This window comes from Mastigoproctus giganteus, chromosome 11 (assembly GCF_048544385.1).
Source record: "Mastigoproctus giganteus isolate SK-2022 chromosome 11, ASM4854438v1, whole genome shotgun sequence".
NCBI classification, from domain to species: Eukaryota; Metazoa; Arthropoda; class Arachnida; order Uropygi; family Thelyphonidae; genus Mastigoproctus; species Mastigoproctus giganteus.
The window spans coordinates 10,853,583-10,867,851 of NC_143585.1; the positions used below are offsets into that span (position 1 = coordinate 10,853,583).

Genomic DNA, 14,269 nt, shown 5'->3' on the forward strand with positions numbered 1-14,269 from the left:
TAAATTAGAATTACGAAAGACCTTTTCGAGGTGCACCTGTGAGGGCCTGCCACTTCTCCCCGGTTAAATGTTAATTTTCTCGTACCACAACTATGAGGAAAATTAATTTACTTTGATATCAAGATTGTTAAAGTGAGGGAAATTAAGTTAGTAACAACTGAACATGATCTGGGATTTCACTGTAACTATTCCAAGCAATTAAATTATACAATGAAATTATCGCTTTTGACAATTATTTCTGTTACAGAAGTTTATTATTCTTTCGTTCTATACAGTCTCGCTTAGCAAAGCGAAAGAGGAGATCGTTGAAATATGTATACAATAAAAGGAAACGCCGAATGATTCATTAGCCTGTCCATAGGAACCATTTGCTGGCCTAAATATCTTACCACCAATTTGTAGAGAAACTTCTTTTGCCATCATTGGAGCCATTCTGTACACTGAAGAAACTTTGGCCTAGATACAAGGAATCGGAGTTCAGGAAATCTTGATAGTACTGAAGGCCTGTTGAATTAGCTGGGTTATTGGAAGACTGTTAATATCAACAAGTCTATTTATGTGGCTTTGGGGATCGTAGTCGGCTTTGGCACTCTCGGGGGATTTGTAGCCGTACTTGTAGCTGGCTACGTAATCTGGAAACCACTCTGATAGCTGATTGTAGACAGAGAGACCACTTATCGGTCCGAGATCTCCTCCTAGTTCCGTTGGTAGAGAGGATGGAGGAACGTGTTGGTGCAGGGACGTCAAATCATCTCCGTGTAGAAACAACTGAAGAAAGAAAATAATTGAACCTTTTTATTTTATAATAAAATTAATTGAAATTATTTTCAGTATTCTGTAATTTATTGGAATAAGTATTGAATATGATAACAACTTGTCAGTTGCAAATATTCATCTGAAAATTATAGTATTTTATTAATTTACAGCTTTAACTTACATTTTATAGTATTTTATTAATTTACAGCTGATATGTGTATATCTGATTATAAGCATCTAGAGCGCACTAGTCGCACAAATTTCTATTATTTCCACGGTAATGCATAAATAGAACGATCGATATTTCTAAATGCATTTTCAGATTGCTGAAACTCACCCTTTTCTGCAGTTTTGGACTAACGAGATGTTTTGTCATGGCCCACATCGTCTCACTTCCCATTGGATAGTTCAGAACATGAAGCTGTTTGTAGCGCATGGGGAAACTATCCTAAAATATAAAAGCAAAATAAGACATTTCTGAAGAAATCATGCGCTTTGCACGAGCAATGAATTTTAATATTACACTGATTCTTTAGGCGTAATATTATTAATATAATAGCAGAAATTGATGAATAATGTTTTAAATTTATTATTATTATTATTAGCCGTATGGCGCAAGAAAGCCTGAGGCTTATGCTGCACCAGCAAAAAAAAAATTTTCCGAGTTACCCTGAAAGAGAGAGAGAGAAGTAGAAAGGAATCACCAAGAAAGAGAAGAATGATGATATCCAGCTCAGGACCCTGGGTATGCCACGCCCATACTCACCAGATGTGAGCCCCTGGGCTACCAGTAAATTATTACGAGACTGACTACAATAGACTCACCTGACATATGTCTGCAAGCTTTCTCAGTTTTTTGTAGCGAAAATATTTCTTCACAACACCCCAAGTCAAACATTTCAAGTCCAATATCCCTATCGCCCCGTTCATCTGAGTGAGCACAAAATGATTACTCCACTCCAGCGTCATTAAGAAGATCCTTACGACCATTTGGAAGGATATATTCGAGTAATCCACGTGCTCTGAAAAACAGAAAAATGAAACATCACTTCGAACCAATAAAGAATCAACTCCCGATTTTTATAACGGTTGATAATATCGAAGAGAGATAAAAGAGACATTATCAGTTCAAATATTAGTTTTCACCTACGTAATTTAACAAGACCAATGGACTCCCCATTTGGTGCTCGATAAGGCAGAACGGTCATGCATTGAGTAAACAGAATTGGATTTATTTCTTCGAGGCTAATGGTGTTGAAGTATTTTTCGTTCTGGATGCGATTTTTGTAGAAATTTCTGATGTTGGTCAAGGCACGCGACACATTGAACTTCCTCACCCGAAGGAACATCAACAAGAATTTTGGATCCGTGTTTGGCTCGAAGTCTTTGATCTCTAAAGAAATAAACACGAAATAATTTTATGAAATGATGCATTCGTAAATAAAATCACAATGAATGCAGTAAAGAAACAAAACGTGCTTTAGTTATTATCCACTACATCATCATTTCCGCACTATTTCCGCATATTCAACTAGATGCACTCAAACTCCTTTTGTATAATCCATTTTTAATCTGCTCCTAACACAATGCATTATATTAATTAACAGTAAACGTTATTCAATAAACGTTTTGTATACTGGTACAAAGTTCGAATTACAATCAATAGAGGTATGCGCTCATTCCATGGCTTATAATGTTTGGATATATTCAATTAAGTAAACAAAGGTAATTGCTCCTTCCCTAATATAAAACTTATATAAAAATCAGGCTACAAAGTTCAAAGCTGGATTGGTGAAAGAGAGGAAAACTGTGTCTGAAAATCAGCTATACGAAAACGTATAAAACAAGTTGAAGACAGGGCTGGAATCCCTTTAATGGCACAAGGATTTTTATAGCTTTTTTTACATTGTGGCCGTGTTAGTCGGATCTTGGACAGAGTTGCACGATTTACTCCCTGAAATCAGGTTTTCATTTAACAGAACGAGAAAAAGCGGCCACAGAATACAGGTACTTTACTTGCATAATATATTAGTACTGCATAGCCTTGGTTTCCAAAGAAATTAACGCTATGGGGCAAAACAAACCAGCAAACTTCTACTGAGATCGACTCATTCTCGATTGAAGAAGCCTTTTAAAAACTCCTTCAATCTCATCAAACGAATGTTCAATTTTGTGAATAATATTTACATTAATAATATAAATATTTCTCCTCATAATATAACGCCTCATAGCCTTACTTCCTTAAGGCTATGAGACGATACTAGAGAAAATACGTATTATAAAAAAAAAAGAGTTACCTTAATCTAAACTTTCTTATTCATTTATATATCCTGAATACAACACGGAATACACACACAGGGAGAGGAGAACAAGCATTCTAGTGCAAGTGGAACCATTAAAAAATATAAATATATATATACATCTTCAGCTATTCAGTCATCCTTCCATAAACATGAATGGTGTATTTTAAGGCAGATACTCTGGAAAGCATGTTTAGGGTATTATTTACACCAGAAACGACTGGAAGAAATAAAATCTCGCTGCTAATTCTATGAACACAAGGAACATACCTTTCAATTGATCCGTAAGTTCTCTCAGTGCCGATTCTCTTGTGTGGTCGGTCTCTTTGAGCTCCCTAGCTGCTTTTTCCCAGTCGGATGGGAGAAGTTGCTTATCGTCTGCCCTCCTAAGCTTCTTAGATTCCTCTCCTGAACTGCAACTCATAGTTGTCGCAAGTGCTGTCTGCCAATAAATTACAGAAAGTTCATGTAAAAATTTACAATCTAAACAGTTGAATCAGAAACTGTAAATTACACACTTTTTATATTGCCTATATATAAACAAGGATAGATCTTACCTATATTAATTTCTATATCGTTGCAATGCTGATATACACTGCTAATCTTCTCCACGAATGAAAACAGATATTGCCCTCCTCAATCTACAAATATTCAACGTGTGTCTCGGCAGCAAATTGTATAAATTATTGCAGGGACTCTCTTCGGTTAGTTGTAATGTAAATCCTTTTCTTTCTGTCTACTTAAAGAAATATCACGCCCCGTTTCTTATATGACGAAACTACTCAGATTCAAGCCAATCGCCAGTGGGAAAAGTAACAGAAAGGAACAGGTTCTTTTATCGTGAATGGTTTCCTCAAGCAGGCCCCCACATCGACGTCAAGGACACAAGCTTGGCATATGAGGTTCAACAAATGCGGGGGGAAAGTTTAAGCAGCGAACTATACGGCACTTAATTAGCACCACAACTGAGGGAAATAATGTGTAAATGTATTCCGCAACAAAAGTCGAATTCATATTAATGCCTTTTTCAAAGTAAGAGGAAAGAGAGCCTCGTTACTGGTCCTTTGGCTGCAACACTCTACGCATTCAGAACAGCTGTTGTTATTTTTTCAGCACAATAATAGTGAAAAGAGCATGATAGATATTTCTAACCTATGCTAGACATAGGTTAGACATTTGTGTTAGAGTTTAGCAGCACTAAAATGTATGCAAATTAAAAATATTCGCATTCCGCTTTGATGAGAGCATGCGACTGAATTTTAGCAAAGAGAAAATAGATTTCAGTTGGAGAGTTGGTCAAGCTGATAAATTTCAGAGCGGCTTCTGTTTCAAAGGTCAAAGAATGTTGAAACAAACGAATGTCTTCGGAATGTTCTTAAAAGTCTTGAAATCGTGCAAAAAATTTCCTTCTGCAAAAACTCTTAACTTCTAAGAGAATATTGTGTGAGGAACTAAAAAGTGTAAACTGTAAAGTTAATTTAGTGTCAAACGGCACCAGGGGTTCCCCCATCTCCGCGTTGCTTTCACTGTACGTGTACCAGTTCACTGGGAAGGCCAGAGATTTAAAAGTGTATGGATATTGTATAAGTGCAGTGTTGTATATCGTTGTTCTTCTGGCTATTTACCAGCTAGATCTCTGCTGGAACCCAACGTTGACCACACTTGGCCCCGTGGAGGCAGACCAAGTACACCAGTATTGAGAAATTATTTACTCTGGCAGCCCTGCCACCTACTTTCCTGAGATTTCAGTGGCTAGGGCCTATGAAAAAAATAAATAAATAATAATAATAATATATATATATATATATATATATATATATATATATATATATATATATATATATATATATATAATAAAAAAAAATGGAAAAAAAAATAGGAGGTGATAGACGCTAGAATCTAGTTAAGCCGAAAGGGGTTCACGTATGCGGTGAGAATTTGGACACTTTTAAAAATGTTTCACTGTGTGGGGCGTCGCTGGCGATATAGGCAAAGTAGGGAGGGAGACTGAAGACTGGGGGAAAGACAGAAGCATGGGGACGATTGAGAAGGCGACCCCAAGGCAGAACAGTGGGGCATGCCCGTGCCCCACCAGGAGAAGAAATAGGGGGTGGAGAGGAGAGGAGGGGACAGGAGCACTGTGGCCTCCCCCGCCAGGGAAGGGAATGAAAGTGTATTGGGCTAGAGCCTAGCACAGGTCGCCAATAGGGCATGTGGCAGCAATTGCGGCTGTTCAGTTCGGTTGTGATGTTTGGATTTCCAGTCCACTTGGTTGGTTTATGTTTCGTTTTCTCAAAGGTTATTTCAGTCAGTTTCAGGATCAAATCTGATTATCTCAGTTCTAGATATGAATCGAACCTTGTGTCCCAGTGTGCAAGCGGAGGGTTGAAGTTTGCACTCCGTCCAACATCATTTGGGGATATCCTCCGTTCACTCTTGTCCTAGTGGGTATGTTTTCTAATCAATTTGGGTTTTCTCCTGTTTCTTTCAGTTTTGGTCAGGAAAGTCAATGTCCTGGTTTGTCGGTCGTTGTGGAAGGCAAATTCAATTCTTCTTCATCTGTAGGCATTTTGCGCATATCGGCTGAATGGTGTGTGCTCATCGTCTGTGTCCAGGAGATGATGTTCTTGGTTCTTCGGTGGTGGCAGCAGACCTGCGGTCTTATTCAAGTCGTAGGAGCTCTAAGGATGAAGTCAGCCTAGCATCCAAGTTATAAGGTGCTAATTATCTTGTTTTAATTAGTCTGGTACGTGAATCGCAAGTAGTGTTCTTCTTCTGGAGAACAAGTCTTGGGAAAATCGCGAAAGTGCCCTATATTCCTCCTCTGTGTCTAGGAGATATAGCTCCTGGTCCTGCAGCATATGTCTAATTCTGGTAATTAGGAGGCAACGTAAATCCCCGTAGAATTCGCATCTATGCATCAAATGATGCCAGGTCTCTGCCTCTACACAGAAGCAGAGAGGGCTATCAACCAGCCCAAAGACTGTCAAATTGACATTAAAAGGGCCATGTCCTGTTATCAGATAGGTTGTGTTTAGTCCCAGGGAGAAGACTGGGGGTACACCCTGTCAATGTCTGAGATGAATTTTCTTCTGACCTCTCCTTGGTGGAGTGGGCCCATCTACTCTGCCATGCCTGCCACAGGTGTTTAATCAGCTTGGTTTTCTCCGTCTTATGGTTGTTTGCGGGGTTGGTGATGTGTCCCACATGGGTAATTTTTACTCATTTGGCAAGGTAATATATCATCGCTGTTCGAGCAGTTTCAAGATCCGGTAGGAGAGCATCCGTCAGCACCTGGGGGGCATGCGTACTCACTGTGCGGCAGGCACGAGTAAGCAAAAGGAGGACAGATCTGTGGATGGTATCAAGCGTTCTTCTGTTGACTTCAGTTGTGGCTTTCTGGTACCAGATTGGTGAGGTATATATGATTATAGGAAGAATGGTTTTATAGTAGAGGATTAGGGTGCATTTGTTGACTCTCCAGTCTCTCGTGGTAACTCTAGCGACGAGGGCTGAATAATTCCTTATTTTTCTTCTTATGTGTTTCAAGTGGGGTTGAAATGAGAGGTTGGGGTCCAGGATGACGCCCAGATATTTGTTCTGGGTGTTAAGTTTGAAAGTTGTGTTGCCAATCTTGATCTGTGGCGGTCTTCGGGTTTGTAGTTTTCCTTTCAGGAGCATTGTGGAGGTCTTTGCCGTAGAGTTCTGCAAGCAGTGGGTTAAGGCCCATTCCTGTAGTATTGTCAAAGCTGGATTTGCAATAGCTTCTAGTTGGGCTCTGGAGTCTGCAGTTATTGTCAAAATGAGGTCATCTGCGAAGGCTTAGGTGCGAGCTTCTCCCAAGTACTTGGCCAGGAACTCATCCAGAACCATGTTCCACAGGAGCGGCCCCAGGACAGCTCCTTGGGAACTAACCCTGAAGACAGGTCTAGACAGACTCCTGTATGGTGCATTTACTTGTATTCTTCTTCCAGACAAGTAGGTTTTCATTATGCTGTATAGATTCATTGCTATGAACGCTTTCCTGAGTCTGGCGAGGACGTTCGACCACCATATTATGTCAAACGCAACTGCAAAATCTATTGAGATGACTATGAAGTATTTCCTGTCACACACTGCAGCAGCATCCAGAAGGGTCTTTAGCGTATCAATGGTCGAGGTTCCAGGCTTGAAGCCAAATTGGTTGGGGGCTTGAGAGTCCGACCGCATTGTAGTGGTGTTGAATTCTTTTATGTAGCAACCTCTCTAGAAGCTTGCTTGGATTGTGCTCCTTCCTTCTAGTAGAAAACTGGCAGCAAAAGGAATAGCACGGGTTTCCTTCAATCCACTGTCCAGTTTGAGAAACCTCGCCTTGCTCAATCAGCTTCAACTTCTCGAATATCCGCTACCAATTCCTTAAATGCCGATTTACAGGTAATTCTCCAGTGGGGTAAAGACAACTTAATTGATATCAATCCTTCTAAAACTCAGTCTTCTCTTATATCTCGCAAAAAAGGATTTTTCTGCTTCTATGCTTATCTTTGGTGACACTGCAATTTCTAGCCAAAATGATATATCTCTTTTGGAGATTACCCTGACTTCTAATCTCTCTTGGCACAAGCACATTACAAATATTGCTTCTTCTGCATCTAAAAAACTTGGTTTTCTCTTTCTCTCTCAGCGTTACTTTTCTTCCAAACACTCTGTACTCTGTACAAATCGCAAATCCGCCCTATCATGGAATATTGTTCCCACATCTGGGGTGGTGACCCCAAAACCTCTCTCAGGCTTCTTGATTCCATTCAGAAGAGGGCAGTTATGTTAATTAACGATTCATCTCTAACAGAGCCTCTCCACTCTCTGTCTCATAGACATACTGTTTCTTCTGCATGCCTCTTCTATAGATATTTCCATGGGCACTGTTCTTCTAAATTGGCTTGTATTATTCCCACTCTCTCTCTTTCAAAACAATCCGAACACGTGCCGCCACCAGCCGACATCCATTTACTGTCCAACTTCAAACTCACAGAACGAACCAACTTTTCATCTTCCTCGTTTATTCATTCAACTGACGTTTTCTGGAACAACCTTCCTTCATACGTATTTCCTGAAAATTACAGTTTACAGAAGTTCAAGTCCAATGTCAACAAATATCTTCTTTCGTCTTCTCAACCTCCAAGCCGTACACGGCACTAAGCACTATAGGTTCTAATACCTCTCGTGTTTGGGGTTTTCATAAAAAAAAAAAAAAAAAAAAAAAAAACTATCTAGCAAAGAGGTAATTTCGGTTGAAAAGATTTTTACATCTGAAAACATGTCATGACTAACATTCTTTTATCTCTGCAGTCTGATATTTGGATCATTTAGGTGCTGTGTGATGCCTATCATAAAAGCTAAATCCCATAACCAGTCAGATAACTTCTCATTAAACTTTCGTTTTTCTATGACGAAAATCTGAATTTCATGATAGAGTCGAAAGAAGAGTTATAATGTAATTTCTGTCTTCTTAGCCACTTGGCTTCATTTTAATATAAGACGTCATAATCTGCTTCAATTTCTAATGCCCTTGTGGGTGGCAAACTTGTTATTATGACCGTCCTCCCAAAACCTGGTAGAAAAGATCTGAGTTCGAATTCTGTCAATGACACCAGGAACTTTTATGGGTCTTTTTCACAACATGGCTCAGTCAGTCGTTCTCAGGCGAGGGTAGCGTGGTTTCTTCTCCCAAAATCTCGGCCTTTTTATCCAACAAACAATCCAGCAAACAATACCTCGAGATGAGGGGATCACTTAGATGAAGTACATTCATAGGCAGGACCTCGTCGCATCATAAGCTAGCGAAGAAATACCAGTTGTTCAAAGAAATTATATCGTATTACAAGTAAGAAACTCAGACTGCACTAATAAAAATCGAAATTATTTATTAGGATCACCCGTAATTCATTACATTCATTACAAAAAATTGAGAGTAGGAGTGTGCTATAGGCCTAATGACTCTGATGAGTATAATAAGATATTGTACAGGGAAATAGAGTGGGCCAGTAAATCAGAGAGTCTTATAATAGGGGATTTTAATTTCCCAGATATTGACTGGAATTTGTGGGTTGGTCACTCGCACACTAGCAAGGCATTTGTGGATTTATTGGATGATTGTTTTCTACATCAGCATGTTCGTGAGGCAACAAGAGGGAGCAATACTCTTGATCTGATTATCAGTAGTGATTCTTCATGCATTAAGAATCTGCAGATAAATGAACCACTAGGTGGCAGTGATCACAGTGTGTTGAAGTTTGATTTACTCAAGGAGGTAACTACCATCAGAGTTAAAGGGAAGGGTTTTTGTTTTCGTAAAGGCGACTATGATGGTCTGAGACAGTATTTAAATTCTATACAGTGGGACCAACTGATGATGTTACCAACAGCAAACTCAAAATGGGAAGCATTCAAGGAACTAATCTTGGAGGCTACCAGGCTTTACATACCAACTAAGAAATATTGTTCAAGGTTTAGACCTAAATGGTAGTCAGATGAACTAATGAGACATGTGGCAGAGAAGGAAAATGCATGGGATACATACAAACTAATGGGTGACCTGAAAGCCTATGATAGATATAAGTTGGTCTGTAACCAAGTCACAAAGGAGATTAGGCAGGCAAAGGCAGACTACGAAAAATCTTTGGCAAATGATGCAAAGAAAAACAGAAAAGAGTTCTTTACATATTTAAACTCAAGAAGGAAAGGGGTGAATCAGATTGGTCCACTCGATATTGATGGTTCAACAATTGAGGATCCTGCTCAGGTGGCTAACAATCTAAACGAGTATTTTGCATCTACATTCACGCATGAGGAGTTATTCAGGAAGGAGAATGATGTAGGTAAAGTAAACATTGGCAGTGAGCTGGATGATTTTGTAATAACTGAGAGGAAAGTGGAGGAGAGATTGTTGAGGATAAACATGAAAAAGGCACCTGGGGTGGATGGGATCTATCCAGTTATATTAAAGGAGGCAGCAAAGGAAGTAAGCAAACGCCTAGCCATAATTATGAGAGCTTCTTTGGACTCAGGGGAGGTACCCATAGACTGGTGATGTGCAAATGTAACCCCAATTCACAAAGGAGGATCAAAGGCTGACACAAGTAATTATAGACATGTGAGCTTAACTTCTGTTCCAGGAAAATTAATGGAGGCACTGGTTAAAGAAGCACTGCAGGATCATTTAGACAAGACTTCAGTTATAGCTCAGACGCAGCATGGTTTTGTTAAGGGCAGTTCTTGCCTGACCAATTTGATTGGATACTATGATGTAGTCACAAAAGAACTGGATGCAGGGAATAACTTTGATATTATATATTTGGATCTTAGAAAGGCTTTTGATACTGTTGCACATGGAAGACTGCTGCACAAATTGGAGCAGTGTGGCATTGGAGGCAAATTGCTGCTATGGATAAGGGGATGGTTGAGTGGCAGAAGACAGAGAGTGGTAATCAATGGACACTGCTCAACGTGGACTAATGTTATTAGTGGAGTTCCTCAGGGTTCAGTGTTGGGTCCGTTGTTGTTTTCGGTGTTTATGAATGATATTGATGATGGGATATCAAGTTTAATGTCCAAGTTTGCAGATGATACAAAGGTTGGCAGGGTTGTTAAGGACACTACTGACGCTATGCTGCTGCAACAGGATCTGGAAAGGTTGAACAGATGGGCTGAGAGGTGGCAAATGAAGTTTAACATTGACAAATGTAAAATACTACATATGGGAAACAGTAACCCCAGAGCAACGTATCAACTCTGCGGTACTACACTGACAGTGGTGGAGAATGAAAAGGACCTGGGGGTAATTGTGCAGGCAGATATGAAGTTCTCTGAGCAGTGCAGACGAGCTGCAAGAGTAGCTCATGGTGTCTTGTCAATGATATACAGGAATTTTTCTAGCAGGGATAAGGAGGTGATTATTCCCTTGTATAAGGCAATGGTTAGGCCACATCTTGAGTACTGTATACAGGTCTGGAGGCCTCATTTCAAGAAGGATGTAGAGCTGCTGGAACGTGTACAGAGAAGGGCAACAAGGTTAGTGAACGGAACGAAGGGTTGCTCTTACGAAGAAAGGCTTAAGTTTTGCAAATTACAGAGTCTGGAGACTAGGCACCGGCGAGGTGATCTGATAGAGGTGTATAAGGCTTTGAATGGTTTGAGCATGCTCAATGCCAGTGGGATTTTTCATCTTACTCAGAATAATCACCTCAGAGGGCATAAATTCAAATTGAGGAAGGACGGATGTCGGATAGATGTGCGGAAATTTGCCTTTGGCCAGCGGGTGGTTGGTTGGTGGAACCGACTTCCATCACTTGTTGTTGAAGTTGATAGCCTAAACAAATTTAAAGCTCAACTGGACAGGTATTTCGAACGAACGGAGGGGTGAAATGGGAGTGGTGTGTGTTTTTTTTTTTTTTTTTTTTTTGTTTGGCTGATGCTGAATAAGCTTGCTTTCTTGCATCATATGCCTCTACTAATGCTAATGCTAATGCTAAACATCTACCTGTATGTTTTGTGTATCTAAGTTGCATGTGTTCTCTGGTGGATTTGAATGATTTTCTGGACGAGAAACCCCAGCTTCTGAGGAAAACGTTTTACTATCTACGCTTGAGACCGACTAACTCAGCCACGCAGTGAAAAAAGCCCATTAAAGTTCCTTGTGTCTTCGACGGGATTCGAACTCTGGCCTTTTCCACGCGGTGCGGGGTGGACGGTGACGATACCACTGTGCTACGCGCGCTGACTTACTCAGTCTGTGCTAGAGATCCCTACTCACAAGATGTACTGAACTGCACGATAAGAACGGAGAAGATGATCCCGCAGAACAAATCTGACATAACCTTCACTGACAGATAGGAAATCGCCACGTACTTGATCAACATAGTGGACTCGCTTCGTACTATAAGAAATCAGAAACCACTTATAAATTTGATCTGGATATTATTTCTAGTTCCCCGTCTTTTACTGCTGTGGGAATTGCTGTTGCCTCCCCAAGTCACCCAAGTCCATCAATTACGATATCATTAAAGATCTCTGAAAACATAAGTTTCTAGAGGTCCTTTTTCATAACATTCTAGTAAACGTGGTCTATTCATTGGATGATATCTAGAAACAACTACTTTAATGTTCAACACTAAGACTAGACCCTGAACAACTATTCACAAAGTTGTGAGTTTTTTTCAGACAATGTGCAAGAGTATAATGTTTCTTAACAGAGTATTCTTAAGATGTGGATTTCATAAATTTAGAAAGTTAACTATTGTGACAAAATGTTTAATATTCCTTGGGTACGGCCATACCACCCAGCTGTGCTTACCCAACTCACATTCATGCGGCCATTCTTTTAGGGGTTTGGCATATATTTGCAGAATATCGCTAGAAGGACGAGATTCCTAGCTATATTAACTTTAAGCAGCAGAAGAGGAATCATCACCACTCAGTGAAGGACTCAATTTGTCCTCAGTACTTACGTGCTTCGGATCTAGTACGTAACGGGACAGACGATGTCTGTTCCTTTTCAACAAATTGTTAATAGGGTATATAATGTCTCTGGAAGCGGAAATGTTGATGAGAATTCTACTACCTATCCTTCTTCCAACTATAACCTAAAATTATGCTATTTAATGGCCAAAGATTTAGGTCCGTGGCTGATGAAATAACGATTTCCTCTGAGGAATATCATATCGACAAAATCACAATTCAAGAGTCCTATTTGCCAAGGTTTATTTTGACTATGTTTAATTCTTGGACATTCTATCCAAGCTACAGTTGTACTGCCAGTCACTAATGATTCCGAAACTTGCATTCTGGTACTTCAGATGAATTTGGACATTGTTATTATATATGGATTATGCAGCAGATTGGCAACGTGTGTTCTGAGTACCTTTTCATCCGTGTCTTTCTACTTAATGGCATTGTATTATCCGTCATCTGCCAACTTCAATGAGTCCCTCAACTATTTAAAACATGCATTGAATGGCCTTGCGACCAAAAAACGTGGTGATAACATCTGACGTGAACGTTAAATCTGAATTCTGGTTTTACTCGCCAATTGATTGGCGTGGACCTTTTGGAAGACTTCATTATTAGGCACAATCTGTTTATTCACAACAAGCCAACTACATTCAGTGGCACCAACGATGAGTCAGATATTGACATTATCTTATCAAACTCCACCCTTCCTACATATACTTATCATTGGAATATCTTTAGGGATAGGATAAGTGACGATTGCACCATTGTTTTCCATCACGATGTTGTTGCTTGCTCCTGTAGCAAGTTGGTAGGCAACATCTTCCTGAATTCATAAAATTTTCAATTAAAAAAAGACTGACTTACTTTTGATGCTGCCTGCTATAAACGTTTACTGCCCTTCTAATACTTAGCAGCTACTCCTAACAAGTCCGGCCTCTAATCTTGTGGAGACTATTCAACAGTCCTTTCTCCAGGCATCTTACAATTCTAATAAAAATAAATTTATTACTACCAGATCTTCTGCATGGTGGTCAAATGAACTTGACTTTGCGTAAGCAAGTCCATTGTTCTCGAAGCCATTACTAAAGACATAGAAATTGGTCCTAAATTGAAGTTGAACAACTTCACAGCGACACTTAAATATTAAGAATACTTTCAGTAAGGCAAATGCTAATTCTTCTTCTTCCAGTCACATAGCTCCCTGAGGAGATATTGTGGCCACCAACAAATTCCTCCAACTGCAAGCATCGCAAAATGCCATGACCAGAAGTTCACTGATCACTTCCATCTAGTTGCAGGTCTTCCTCTGCATCTTTCAACTCCGTTTCTTATTATATGACCAAAAAACGTGAGTTTTCATTTGTTGATGCTATGAAGAAGAATTTTAGGCCAGCGAATTTTATTCAATATCCACTCATTTTGGTCTTCGATCCAAGCAAGATATATACGCAGTATTCTCCTGTAACACCATATTTCAAGTGCCTCAATTTTCTTCCTGTCAACTCTTTTTAGATTCCATCCTTCACATCCATAAGTGGCAATTGGAAAAATTAACAAATCAATTATTCTCGGCTTCGTCTTTAGGGGCAGATCCTGATCTCTCCATAATTTTGTCAGATCAGTGACCAACGTTTTAGTAATTGCCTGTCGTCACTTTACACGTTTCTGAGCAGTCACTATTTTTATTTATTCTTGACCCTAAATAATCAAATTCATCAACTGCTTCG

The 14,269-nt window shown here is 39.6% G+C and overlaps 1 protein-coding gene across 1 annotated transcript in view; it reads right to left on the reverse strand.

Annotated features, from left to right (window-relative positions):
- Positions 1–265: 265 nt before the first annotated feature.
- LOC150077701 (uncharacterized) overlaps positions 266–14,269 on the reverse strand; it is a 54,722-nt gene continuing 40,718 nt past the window's right edge. Inside the window, exons 6-12 of the mRNA XM_090385212.1 lie at positions 13,555–13,677; positions 13,260–13,365; positions 3,327–3,539; positions 1,907–2,149; positions 1,582–1,778; positions 1,094–1,204; positions 266–768 (exon numbers count right to left, since the gene is read on the reverse strand). Coding sequence (XP_090241338.1) covers positions 478–768; positions 1,094–1,204; positions 1,582–1,778; positions 1,907–2,149; positions 3,327–3,539; positions 13,260–13,365; positions 13,555–13,677 — 1,284 coding nt within the window. The 3' untranslated portion in view covers positions 266–477. The remainder of the gene's footprint in view (positions 769–1,093; positions 1,205–1,581; positions 1,779–1,906; positions 2,150–3,326; positions 3,540–13,259; positions 13,366–13,554; positions 13,678–14,269) is intronic.